The 14,431-nt window shown below is 40.8% G+C and overlaps 1 protein-coding gene across 1 annotated transcript; it reads left to right on the forward strand.

The window, feature by feature from the left end:
• Positions 1–6,075: 6,075 nt before the first annotated feature.
• On the forward strand, positions 6,076–13,802 carry scamp3 (secretory carrier membrane protein 3). Its single transcript, XM_064980621.1, has 9 exons — positions 6,076–6,692; positions 7,412–7,492; positions 7,760–7,885; positions 8,162–8,285; positions 8,456–8,584; positions 9,131–9,290; positions 9,406–9,507; positions 9,701–9,818; positions 12,182–13,802. The coding sequence occupies exons 1-9, from the start codon at positions 6,639–6,641 to the stop codon at positions 12,332–12,334; spliced, it is 1,047 nt and encodes a 348-aa protein (XP_064836693.1). The 5' UTR covers positions 6,076–6,638; the 3' UTR covers positions 12,335–13,802.
• The last annotated feature ends 629 nt before the right edge of the window (positions 13,803–14,431 follow it).

Consider the following 14,431-nt stretch of genomic DNA (forward strand, 5'->3'; position numbering starts at 1 on the left):
ACAACACCGGCACCTATTTCAGTCCAAGTCAAGCACTGATTACAATTCTAGGATTAGGGTTAGCACTTTTATCCTACTTTCTTTCCTATTCCACTTTGACCCAAGGTGCAGGAGTTCCACCAGCTGGAGCTCCCAGCTCCACCAGCTCAATTTAACCACCGAATCTGTGTGAATCGGCAGTGGTTTCCTTTTGCCCCAGGGCCAAGGCAAGAACTGGCCTAATAATTTAAGGAGCGACAGTGACACCCTGTGGTGGTCAGCCTTTTTAAAAATGTGTCCTGAATGGAATTGCCACATTGGGCATAATTAAAAGCAGCGGAAACAAAATGTTCGTGATGAAGTGGCATGGATATCATAAAATGTATTGCAGAATCTAAAAATACAGATATGACCTGCAGCAGTCAAGAGGGTTTTGGACAATAATTTATATATACACTAGATGACTGATAGGAGACGCTGTTTTGAAACCACCGTCTCTGCATTGGCACTCCCCCACCGTTGTAAAACATATTTTGGAAGCTAGAGAAATGCATTTATTAATGTCTACATTCGCTTTTGCCACATCATTATATTACAGACACCTTAATGCATTTTTATATATTATGAGAAAAACACAAAACATATATATAAAAACATTTAGGTTAAAGTTTCATTCTTAGAGGTTACTAATGTTACTGTTCCACAACAACAAAAATACTTATTGTAATTTTGTCCTACAAACATTTAATTGAAATACAGTAGAATTCCATTCATTCCCAGGGAGGCTGCTGCTACTGGGGAGTGCAAATAGATTTGTGTGTATTAGATAGTTGTTGTGGAATTGTTAGATTACTTCTTAGATATTACTGCACTGTCGGAACTAGAAGTACAAGCATTTCGTTACATTCGCATTAACATCTGCTAACCATGTGAATGTGACCGGTAAAATTGTATTTGATTTTATCGCCTACCGGTGGCTTCAAAGCCTCTCAAACGCCATTAGTTAGCGTCACAATCCGGGGTTTATCGCCACTTCATTTTCGAACGTTGCTATGGGCATAGCCAAACAAAGGAAGTGATGGATTCGACTTCCGCTTTACTTCCCTACTGCAGTGAGCTGGTAGCAAACTTGCCAGAATAAATTATTTGAAATAGTAAATGTATAGAGTATACAAGTTAAGTAATGTAATTTTATATTTATTTCATTCAAGTTCGGGAACGCTAGCTAGACTTACTAGAACGCTAGTTCTGTTGCGTCAGAGTTAAGGTCTGGGCCATCCATCAAGCCAATAACTATAATGGTAAACTATAGGCTACATAACTATGAAATGTTGGTGAGCATCCACACTAGAGTTGATCGTGTATCGTTCTACAGTCCTACACCTATAAATCAACTGATTAATGCATCTTACTGTATGCTGCCTATTATAATAAGGTGGTAACGCAAGACCGTTCATGAGGTCTCTCTAGCGCACAGATTCAGACCATTCAGGATGTGTTCATTGTCATAGTGACAAATGCAGGTAATACTGTACTTCAATGTACATTGAAACTTTACCGACATGCATTTTCTATGCTGTAGGCCTGTTTTACATTACGCAATTAGCAAGAGCAAGACTGCTTCTTTCCTCGAATAGGCTATTCGGCATTGTATAAAAAATTATCTTAATGTCCCATTGCTTTTGTGGTCTATAGATTTTCCTGGGATTCTATGAGAAGAGGAATCGCCTATTGTGGAGAGGCGTGCATAGCCTGTTGTGCACTAGAACAGCTGGAAGAGAGACCAGTGATTTGTAGCCGAAGTAAAAATCGAAATATTAGCTAGATATTAGGCCACTCATTAGCTGGATATAAGGACTATAGGCAAAATATTGACCTGTCAAAGTCCAATACATTTTCATTAAGAGATTACGAAATGGCAGCTCTGTAGTGCGTTCACCTAGGCTGCCCTCTGTGGTCCCTGGACATGCAAAGCTCCACTATTGACTGGGCATAGGCCTATGTTTTTAGACAATACAGTTGTTATATCTGGGCTACAAGAACAAAGTGCAAGGACAAATGTATTATTGTTATCAAGTGAATACACAACTATTATCCATGGGCTGTAAACTGCATTAATGTAGGCAGTGGCGATTTTAGCATGTAAATATTGGTGGGGCAAAAAATGATGAAGAAGCATGCCAGCAAAGCTACTACACAACACTAAACAATACATTAATTGCACAATAATGGTGACAAACGGTGCACACAAAATGTTAGGGCCAACATAAAGCTGTCCCAACATCTTACTGCTACACCTGGCAATCAGCGGAGCCTTATCTGGTAGCGAAGCAGCCTTATTTACTGCCTTTAAAAAAACAGCTGATATGGCTGACTTGCTGAAACAAATGTGCTTTCTACTGACAATTGAGATGTACAAACTATGCATAAGGCAAGGGGGGGCAAAGTACGATCCACCCGTGCACTTCAATCCGGCTCGCAATACATAATGTGTTGTTTTTTTACCCCTTTTTTTCTCCCCAATTTCGTGGTATCCAGTTGGCAGTTACAGTCTTGTCACATCGCTGCAACTCCCGTACGACCCAGCCAAGCCACACTGCTTCTTGACACAATGTCCACTTAACCCGGATGCCAGCCGCACCAATGTGTTGGAGGAAACACCTGGTGACAGTGTCAGCATGCATGCGCCCGGCCTGCCACAGGAGTCGCTAGAGCGAGATGGGACAAGGGAATGTTGGCTTGCCAAACCCTCTCCTAACCCGGACGACGCTGGGCCAATTGTGCGCCGCCTCATGGGTCTCCTAGTCACGGCCAGCTGTGACACAGCCTGGGATCAAACCTAGGTCTGTAGTGACGCCTCAAGCACTGCGATGCAGTGCCTTAGACCGCTGTGCCACCCGGGAGGCCCCTGCAAATTGATTTCAACAAACAATTGGTCCCCCAACAAATGCGGCCCTCCTTTGAATTTCCAAATCCCGATGTGGTCCTCAAGCCAAAAGTTTTCCCACCCCTGACATAAGGGTACAACGAACGGGTAAGAGGCAATCCGTAATTTCGATTAAGACACTAATGAGCGAACTGGGACGGACGTAGTCAATATAACCATTTGTTTTGCACTTTTGAAATGTACAGCTACAGAATTGAGAACATGTGCCATTCTTACAGTGTTCTCCCTGTACACCAAGTCAGAACTGTAGGATAAACAAAGGGGGCATATAAGCAGACAATGAAAGCTCTTACAATATTTGATGACAACATTTCTCTAAAACAGGTTATAGGCTAAATGTGCACCACCAAGTCAGAACAGTAATTAAGAGGGATAAATAGACCAAACTATTAGGGTGAGGCACATGGGCTACTAACATCTTACTACACAACATACACTTAGTATTACTTTCTTAGCTACAGTATACATATCTCCCTGGCATATTACATCATTTATGCAGCAGCATACAATACATTTTTGGTCTCACCTTATTGTGCTGTGCTTACTTGAACAGGAAGGTGGCGCGGCAGTCCTTCGTGGACAAATGTTGTTATCAAAGTCTGGCATTCTCTGGATTTATGGTGCTTTCAAAACAACTGGGAACTCTGAAAAAACAGGATTGAGTCATGATGATGTTACTGATCTTCAGGTCGTAGCTCTAGAAAGAGGCCGGATTTACAATTCCGAGTTGGATGACTGTTCAAAGCCATTCAAAGCCATGACAGCATGGCCAAAGTTGAATGTTTATCATTTGGGACCACACAGCCACTCCACTGAATAGCAGGCTAGTGATTGCTTTGCAATGCTTGCAGTTAGCCACTGTCACTGATTGTTGAATTTGCAATTTCCGTCTTGTGTGTAATGTTTATGTCCAATGGCCGATGACCACTGATACTTTTTATCTATAGTTTCTCTTCAAGGATTAAAAAGGATTTCCCAGTGGATTGTCGACTTGATTCATGATGATGACTGCTTGCTAAGATTTTGAAAGTATGATACTGACATCATCAGTCCAATCAATGCTACTGGACATATCACGTGATTTGTCGACATTTTATCTGTGGCCAATGAACTTGAGCGTTCTTGGATGGGCACTTCAATTGTAACTCCAGTCAATTTAAACAGTGAAAGATAACAAAATCATAGGTAGCCCATAGGCTGTAAACTGCAGTGAAAAGCCTACGTTGCTTGAATAACCGCTCAAAAGCCTGGTGTTTTGAATGCATGTTCATTTCGAAATAACTGCATCTAGCCTGCCTGATTGGCCAACCATTTGGATCAATTGTGTTTTTTCTCTCGTTAATTTAGCATACAACATCTTGCACGTTAGCAAGACAGTAATATTACAGATAGAACAATCTTTGGGGATACGGTGTATTTTGTCATGATACAGTGCATTCGGAAAGTATTTCGACCCCTTGACTTTTTCCACATTTTGTTATGTTACAGCCTTATTTTAAAGGTGATTATTGTTTTCCCTCATCAATCTACACACTATACCCCATAATGACAAATCAAAAACAGGTTTAGAAATGTTTGCAAATGTATAAAAAATAAATTAAATAAAAACATTTACATAAATATTCAGACACTTTACTCAGTAAATGTGCTTTGTTTGGCAGCAATTATAGCCTTGATTCTTCTTGGGTGTGACACTACAAGCTTGGCACGCCTGTATTTGGCGAATAGCTCCCATTCTTTTCTACAGATCCTCTCAAGCTCTGTCAGGTTGAATGGGGAGAGTCGCTGCACAGCTATTTTCAGGTAATTCCAGAGATGTTCGGTCGGGTTCAAGTCCGGGCTCTGGCTAGGCCACTCAAGGACATCCAGAGACTTGTCACAAAGCCACCCCTGCATTATCTTGGCTGTATGCTTAGGGTCGGTGTCCTGTTGGAAGGTGAACCTTCACTCCAGTCTGAGATCCTGAGTGCTCTGGAGCAGGTTTTAATGAAGGATCTCTCTGTGCTTTGCACCGTTCATCTTTCCCTCGATCTAGACTAGTCTCCCAGTCCCTGCCGCTGAAAAACATCCCCACAGCATGATGCTGCCACCACCATGCTTCACCGTAGGGATGGTGCCAGGTTTCCTCCAGATGTGACGCTTGGCATTCAGGCCAAAGGGTTCAATCTTGGTTTCAACAGACCAGAGAATCTTGGTAAAATCCAAGTGGGCTGTCATGTGCCGGTTACTGACGAGTGACTTCCGTCTGGCCACTCTACAACAAAGGCATTACTGGTGGAGTGCTGCATAGATGGTTGTCCTTCAGGAAGGTTCACCCATCTCCATAGAGGAACTCCAGGCGGCCAGCTTTAAGAAGAGTCTTGGTGGTTCCAAACTTATTTGATTTAAGAATGATGGAGGACACTGTTCTTGGGGACCTTCAATGCTGCAGATATGTTTTGTTACCCTTCCCCAGACCTGTGCCTCAATACAATCCTGTCTCTGAGCTCTACAGACAATTCCTTTGACCTTATGGTTTGGTTTTTGCTCTGACATCCACAGGTTTGTGCCTTTCCAAATTGTGTCCAATATATTGAATTTACTACAGGTGGACTCCAATCAAGTTGTAGAAACATCTCAAGGATGATCAATGGAAACAGGATGCACCTGAGCTCATTTTCGAGTTTCATAGCAAAGGGTCTGAATATTATGTAAATAAGGTATTTCTGTTTTGTATTTTATATAAATTTGCCAAAATAAAATAGATTGATGACAATTGTTTAAATACATTTTAGAATAAGTCTGTAACGTAACATAATGTGGAAAAAGTTAAGGGGTCCCTTACAAAAAAAAAGATTGCAGTCAGAGTGCAGTATGTAGCTGGAATATGTTGCAAAAACTGCGAGTAAAAGAACGTTTTTTTACTGCAGTAATTTTGCAGTGTATCTGCAGTTACTTTGCAGTTATTACGCCCCAAATCCCACAGTTGACTGTAGTTACTGCACCTTCACTGCAGTTTCAAAACGGCAATCTTTTTTGTAAGGGGTCTGAAAACTTTCCGAATGCACTGTACATCGGCTCATAGAAGCGTTCGAAAATGCGGTGGGTATCATTTTGGCCACTCACAAAAGCACACGCCCCCTCACTTCGCACGTGCTTCTTCTGTCGCCGCAGTCACATGATATTACTTCCTGGGTCACGTTCGTTTGTACAGCGGCTTATTTTTGCAGGCAATAACAAAGGGAATCCGCCAAAAGAAATACTATTGAAGGAGAAACGGCTTTAACTGATAAACAAGGATATAGCTAGCCAAGTCAATTAAATAAATAGATACACATGTTCGGCAATATCTTGACAGATTGTGGCAACGTTTTCGTTTGATAACAGAACGAGGACAGCGATCTTGCTATGATGTGAGCTTTCTAGCTAGGTTACAGTTGTGTTATATTTGGCAATACATCTTAAACTGACATCTATTAATAACCGGTTAGTTAGACGATGACACTCCTGATACAGCCATAACATCTGAACTGTTATTTTGTTTTAAGCTAGGGAGGGGCTGTGGTTTGATACTGCTAGCTAGCTAGCTAACCAAGTCAGCAGAAAATAACTAGCTAGATAGCCAACAGCCTGTTTCCAGTTATTTCAGAGGCTAACTGTTAGCCTAGTGTCAGTAGATAGGTTTTCTATTTGAACAGAGTAGGCAGGGCATACACAATTTCTGTAAAAAAAAATGTCAAAATACACAAGTTTTTCGGAACCAGGCGACGCCCACAACCCATTCCAGGTGATATTGTTTATCCCATGTGTAACTAACTCTGTGTTGTTGTTTTTGTCGCACTGCTATGCTCTATCTTGGACAGGTCGCAGTGTAAATGAGAACTTGTTCTTTACATTTTTTTTATTGTACCTTTTATTTGACTAGATAATTCAGTTAAGAACAAATTCTTATTTTCAATGATGGCCTAGGAACAGTGGGTTAACTGCCTTGTTCAGGTGCAGAACTGGCCTACCTGGTTAAATAAAGGTGAAACATATATATGAAATGCAAACGGCAAATATTTAGCTACTGTTATTTTATTCATTTAGCTACAATGTTGATGAAAAAGGTGTTTGATGTTTCGCCTGTTGCACTAATGTAATAGCAGACGTGCTGTTACTTATGACATGTGATGCTGCTTTCTCCCTGCTCTAACCCAGGCTATTCGAAGAATCTATTTAGTAGCTGTACATTAAAACATGTTCCAAAGGGCTCATTGAATGAAAGCTGCCCTATTGATACTTATGTGATCAAGGCTACTTCCCAAATGTGACCATATTCCCTACATAGTGTACTATTTTTGAAAGTATTGAACCATATAGGGTGTCATTAGTATGTAACCCATAGAATTAGCAGGTTGAATAAGATTATATATTAATAGGAATTGAAGAGGATCTCTATGACGTAGCCAGAGAGTGATTGCTTTTATGATGTTCTGTTGGTGATGTTTATCTTGTCTATGTCAGGACCCTGCAGTGACTCAACACAGCAGCAACACTGAGTATGCCACACTGGATCTTTACAACCCATTTGACAATAAAAATGGGGTAAGAGATGTGTAGTTAAGTGTTTTTCAGAATACGAATGCTTTGGAGATGAAGTATGTGCAGTAATAGTAATGCAGTATGGTTTGTGCTTCAACAGAGTAGCAGGAATGCCACTACATTCCACGCAATTGGATGTGGTAACATGCCAGGATGCTCCACTCCTTTCAGATTTTTTGGGATATGCTCTAAGCCACTCTTTGTTTGTGATCATTATAAACGTTATTGGTAATGATATAGGTCGAGTTCTTATTGTCATGCACTCTCTAGCCCCCACCACCAGCCTATGCAGCCACCTCCCCATCTGCCCCCCAACCTGTTGTTCCTGCAACAACTCCACCCAGCAGGACTACGCCTACAGAGCCCCGCAACTATGGCACCTCCTTCACCCCCCAGGTACTTGTTCCATATGTATGACACAATTCTCAGTAGTCACCTGTGCAGGTTATAGAACAAAACCTATACAGCTATAAATTATACTCATAGACAAGCAAGTCATATCTCTGTGTGATAATTCAATTTCCCCATGTTTATTTACTAGCTTGACATGGAGCACCTGAACTTATCAGACTAATTTCTATTAAATCAAGTTAATCTACTGTATCTACTAAGGTATATGGAGCTATATTCAGCTCTGCATTAAAGCCTGACATTGTCCTTTTCTCTCTTTAGCAGACAGCGGTCAACGCCACCACAGCAGAACTCCTGAAGAAGCAGGAAGAGCTGGAGAAGAAAGCCCGTGAGCTGGAGAGGAGGGAGAGGGAGCTGAACTCATACGCCCTTGGCCCTGGAGCCAGTAAGAGAGTGAGGTGGTGGTGATGATAGAGATTGGTTTGAGAGGAAAAAGTGGATCCAGGAGTTTGATATGAAATGATGGAGGGGGGTGGTGGTTGTGTTAATGAAGGGAAGATCGGAGGTGGGAGGATTACCCTACGCTGGTTCCTAACTGCCTCATCTCTCTGTCAGCTCGTCAGAATAACTGGCCTCCCCTGCCCACTTTCTGCCCTGTGGGACCCTGCTTCTACCAAGACATCAACATGGAGATCAGCCAGAGCTTCCAACACACTGTCTCCATCATGTATTACTACTGGATGTGTGAGTTTCCCCTTCTGTGCCTGGCTGGCTGTCTTTGGCCTGTCTGGTGAAGTCATCTGTAACAAGTAACACTTCCATGAAATAATGATGATAATAATGCTCAGATTAAATGATTAATGAAAATGGTTAGCAGTTAAGAATGTTACCTAATAGTTAATGACACTGTTAAAAAGTAGAGATTTCTCAAATTAATTTAGACTAATTTAAAAGTGATACATTATAATCAAAAAGTGGACCTGTGTGCAGTCAGTGTACCTTTATCTCTTTATCCTTTTCCCTTCCAATGCAACTTTAAAGTGCTCTAGTATCCAAACTGTAGTTCTGACCTCCTTACCTTTCTCTTCTTATTTTGCCTACATACCTATCCATCTCTGGTCTGCATCTCTATAACCTCCATTATCTCCTTTCTCTTTCCCCCCCCTTTTCTACTCTTCACTCCCTTTCTCCCCCTCACTTTTCATGCTATCATTCACTCCCTTGCTCTACCTTCTCACTTCACCCATCATACGTTCTTCCGTTTGTCTTCATTCTCTCCCCCTCTCCCAGTCACTGCCTGCACACTGGCATTTAACTTAATTTCCTGCCTGAGTCTGTTCTGTGTGGACACTTCTGGTGGTGTTGGGCTGGGCCTCGCCATCCTCTGGGTCCTCCTCTTCACCCCCTGCTCCTTCGTCTGTTGGTACAGGCCTGTGTACAAAGCCTTCAGGTGCATACTATTGGACAATTTTAATTTAGGGGCTTATCATTACAAAACAGATCTATTTAGATTCCTTCTGTTTATATCAGGTTAAGTGAACCTATAAATCCATTTTTCCTTTCAGGAGTGACAGTTCCTTCAACTTCTTCGCCTTCTTCTTCATTTTTTTCATCCAAGTGATTGTCTATGTCATCATGACCATTGGCATTCCTGGATGGGGTTTCAGGTATGTGCCACGAACAAGCCAACCATTGTCTAGGACTATTTTACGACTGTTACAATTACTATTGTAGTTTTACTTAACCTTTTTATAATGTTAAATCTACTATACAGTACATTCCTCACACCTATCCTTCTTCACACTCCCACTATGTCTCTTTTTGTGACTGTCCCTCTCCTTCCCTCCCGGTTCTGCTCAGCGGCTGGATAGTGAGTCTGGCTGCTCTGAAGACTAGCGTGCCTGTTGGTGTGATCATGATGCTCAATGCCATCCTATTCACTGCCCAGGCTGCCATTGGGGTTGTCATGCTCAAGAGGGTAAACCTGAAATGAAGGCGTAGTAGGGAGGGGAACTTAACCTGGTTTAACCAGGCTAAAGTGTATTGTATGCTAGGGCAAATCAGGGCAGTGTGGAGTAATTACAGTAGGTAGACAATGGCCTGTTATCAAGTATAACATGGTGGAGGAAGGAATAGGATGAGGGTAAAAAGGCTACAACATAGACACTCAGCTTCTCAAGACTTTTTAATCTTGCCCCAGTATGTCAATTAACATATTTAGAATCGTCCACAGGAATGAGTCATTGTTTTGAGTTTTCAGAGTATTATTTACAGTATTGCTTTTAGATCGGTAGTGAGTATGGTGTTGAGATATGAGTAATTCCATTGTTAGAGAGATACTGAGACTCAGTTTCTTCACTTTAATTGTCAAACAAAAACCATGATTGCAAAGTTAAACAAACCATACAACTCTATGCACTTGGACTACTTTTTAACAATTTCCACTGAATAGAAAACAGTGAGGATGCTTAATTTGATAACGGAATGATGGTTTGTGCTATCATTCTGTTACCAAACTTGGCATCTGCACTGTTTTTTATTCAGTGAAAATTGTTAAAAAGTAATCCAAGTGCATAGTTGTATGGTTTGTTTAACTTTGCAGTCATTGTTTTTGGTTTGACATACAGTTGAAGTCAGGTAGTTTACATACACTTAGGTTGGAGTCATTAACTCGTTTTTCAACCACTCCATAAATTTCTTGTTAACAAACTATAGTTTTGACAAGTCGGTTAAGGACATCTACTTTGTGCATGACACAAGTCATTTTCCCAACAATTGTTTACAGACAGATTATTTCGCTTATCATTCACTATATCACAATTCCAGTGGGTCAAAAGTTTGCATACACTAAGTTGACTGTGCCTTTAAAGAACTTGGAAAATTCCAGAAAATAATGTAATGGCTTTAGAAGCTTCTGATAGGCTAATTGACATCATTTGAGTCAATTGGAGGTGTACCTGTGGATGTATTTCAAGGCCTACCTTCAAACCCAGTGCCTCTTTGCTTGACGCCATGGGAAAATTAAAAGAAATCAGCAAGACTTCAGAAAAAACATTGTAGACCTCCACAAGTCTGGTTCATCCTTGGGAGCAATTTTCAAATGTCTGAAGGTACAACATTCATCTGTACAAACAATAGTACGCAAGTATAACCACCATGGGACCACGTAGCCGTCATACCGCTTTCAGGAAGTTCTGTCTCCTAGAGATGAACATACTTTGGTGCGAGAAGTGCAAATCAATCCCATAACAACAGCAAAGGACCTTGTGAAGATGCTGGAGGAAACAGGCACTAAAGTATCTATATCCACAGTAAAACGAGTCCTATATCGACATAACCTGAAAGGCCGCTCAGCAAGGAAGAAGCCACTGCTCCAAAACCGCCATAAAAATGCCACTGCACATGGGGACAAAGATTGTACTTTTTGGAGAAATGTCCTCTGGTCTGATGAAACAAAAATAGAACTGTTTGGCCATAATGACCATCGTTATGTTTGGAGGAAAAAGGGGGAGGCTTGCAAGCTGAAGAACACCATCCCAACCATGAAGCACGGGGGTGGCAGCATCATGTTGTGGGGGTGCTTTGCTGCAGGAGAGACTGGTGCACTTCACAAAATCGATTGGATCATGAGGGAGGAAAATTATGTGGGAATATTGAAGCAACATCACAAGACATCAGTCAGGAAGTTAAAGCTTGGTCGCAAATGGGTCTTCCAAATGGACAATGACCCCAAGCATACTTCCAAAGTTGTGGCAAAATGGCTTAAGTGGCAACAAAGTCAAGGTATTGGAGTGGCCATCACAAAGCCCTGACCTCAATCCCATATAACATTTGGGCAGAACTGAAAAGGCGTGTGCGAGCAAGGAGGCCAACATACCTGATTCAGTTACACCAGCTCTGTCAGGGGGAATGGGCCAAAATTCACAGAACTTATTGTGGGAAGTTTGTGGAAGGTTACCCGGAACGTTTGACCCAAGTTAAACAATTTAAAGGAAATGCTACCCAATACTAATACAGTGTATGTTAACTTCTGACCCATTGGGAATGTGATGAAAGAAATAAAAGCTGAAATAAATTATTCTCTCTACTATTATTCTGACATTTCACATTCTTTAAATGAAGTGGTGATCCTAACTGACCTAAGACAGGGATTTTTTACTAGGATTAAATGTCAGGAATTGTGAAACTGAGTTTAAATGTACTTGGCTAATGTGTATGTAAACTTCCGACATCAACTGTACATTTTTTTAAAGTGAAAAACTGAGTTTTGGCATCACTCTTGTTACCGTGGAATTGCCCTTATGTATCATGTATCAAAGCCTGTCTTCATCTCCCCTCCAGGTACACTCTCTGTACAGGCAGACCGGTGCCAGCTTCGTGAAGGCTCAGGCTGAGTTTGCCACTGGAGTGATGTCCAATCAGGCTGTACGCCAGGCAGCTGCCAACGCTACTGCTTCTGCTGCCCAGGGGGCTTTTACTGGGGTGGCTCGATAGAGGGGAGGCAGGCAAGTAGAGCAGGGGAGCTGGTAGGGAGAGAGGGGTAGGTACAGTTGGGAGTTGGAAGTTTACATACACCTTAGCCAAATACATTTAAACTCAGTTTTTCACAATTCCTGACATTTAATCAAATTCCCTGTTTTATGTCAATTAGGATCACCACTTTATTTTAAGAATGTGAAATGTCAGAATAATAGTCAAATGATTTATTTCAGATTTTATTTTTTTCATCACATTCCAAGTGGGTCAGAATTTTACATACACTCAATTAGTATTTTGTACCATTTTAAATTGTTTAACTTGGGTCAAACATTTTGGGTAGTCTTCCACAAGCTTCCCACAATAAGTTGAGTGAATTTTGGCCCATTCCTCCTGACAGCTGTTGTAACTGAGTCAGGGTTGTAGGCCTCCTTGCTCGCACATACTTTTTCAGTTCTGCCCACACATTTTCTATAGGATTGAGGGGTTTTTTGATTTGCAAGCATCCCCCTTTTTCCTCCAAACATAACAATGGCCAAACAGTTCTATTTTTGTTTCATCAGACCAGAGGACATTTCTCCAAAAAGTATGATTTTTGTCCCCATGTGCAGTTGCAAACCGTAGTCTGGCTTTTTTAAGGCAGTTTTGGAACAGTGGCTTCTTCCTTGCTGAGCGGCCTTTCGGGTTATGTCGATAAAGGACTAATTTTACTGTGGTTATAGATACTTTAGTGCCTGTTTCCTCCAGCATCTTCACAATGTCCTTTGTTATCAGAAGCTTCTAAAGCCATGACATCATTTTCTGGAATTTTCCAAGCTGTTTAAAGGCACAGTCAACTTAGTGTATGTAAACTTCTGTCCCACTGGAATTGTGATATAGTGAATTATAAGGGAAATAAATCTGTCTGTAACAGTTGTTGGAAATATTACTTGTGTCATGCACAAAGTAGATGTCCTAACCGACTTCCCAAAACTATAGTTGTTAACAAGAAATTTGCGGAGTGGTTGAAAAACATTTTAATGACCCCAACCTAAGTGTATGTAAACTTCTGACTTCAACTGTATGTATGAGAGTGTACAGTACAAAATAGGTATGCAAGATTTGGGTGTTTTGTTGAATTGTTACATTAAAGTATATGAAAGTTCAGGAAAGGGGTGGGACTTGAGTTTGTGATGGATGCACTGAAGTGATGCTGCATATTTAACACTAAGTTAATTAACAGCCGAACGGTTCAATTATCTCTTGCCAATGCTATTATGTTTGCTATAGTGAGTCTAATAAGTCATTTGTTTTTGATATCCCGAATGAGAATGCCTACCTATTTACACAAACTATCTTTGCCAAAATTATAACTTTAAATGAGAAACGTTGTTTTGGGTTGTAATATTCTTGCTATTATTATGTTATGTTGATGCTACACGTGGTTGTCATGATCGTCATTGTTGTTCTCTCTTGGTTTTAATAAAATCTATTGATATGCACCATATTTTCAACATCCCTTTGGTCCCCTCAGCAATAGTGTCATTAGTCATCATGTCAGTAGCCTAACCTAAAATATTGTAGGCCTATTACATCTAAAAAAACAACTAATATAGACAGTGTGTTATTCAGCTTTGTACACAATGTACAGTTTCTGACAATGACCTCTTCACTGGACTGATTAAGATACTGTAGTCTTTCCTATAGACTCCCGGGAAACTACATCCATGATGCAATTCTTGCTATCCTTTTAGTCATCACTTTTGCATGATCTATTATTACTGTTACTTATGTGTTTAATACTTTAAGGGCCAGTTTACCCCAATGCTTAATTCTGGACTAAAAAGAATGCTCAATCTCTCCATTTAAATATTTTTTAGTCCTTCACACCGTAGGCTAAATCAGTGACAGGTAAAACCATTTTTTAGATTACCAGTATATTCTGCTGTTTTGGATAGTCACCTTGTTGTAGCATACAATTGCAGATTTTGCCTCAACTATTTATTTCTAGTTTCAGTCGTTTTGGTAATTTGCAATAACTGAAATCGGTTCAGTTTACACAGTAAGGCACTTAAACCTATTGAGCTATTTATTTGTTACATTAGTCGTATCATGGACATTTTGACGGGGAATCAC

This window comes from Oncorhynchus masou, chromosome 12 (assembly GCF_036934945.1).
Source record: "Oncorhynchus masou masou isolate Uvic2021 chromosome 12, UVic_Omas_1.1, whole genome shotgun sequence".
Classification (NCBI taxonomy): domain Eukaryota; kingdom Metazoa; phylum Chordata; class Actinopteri; order Salmoniformes; family Salmonidae; genus Oncorhynchus; species Oncorhynchus masou.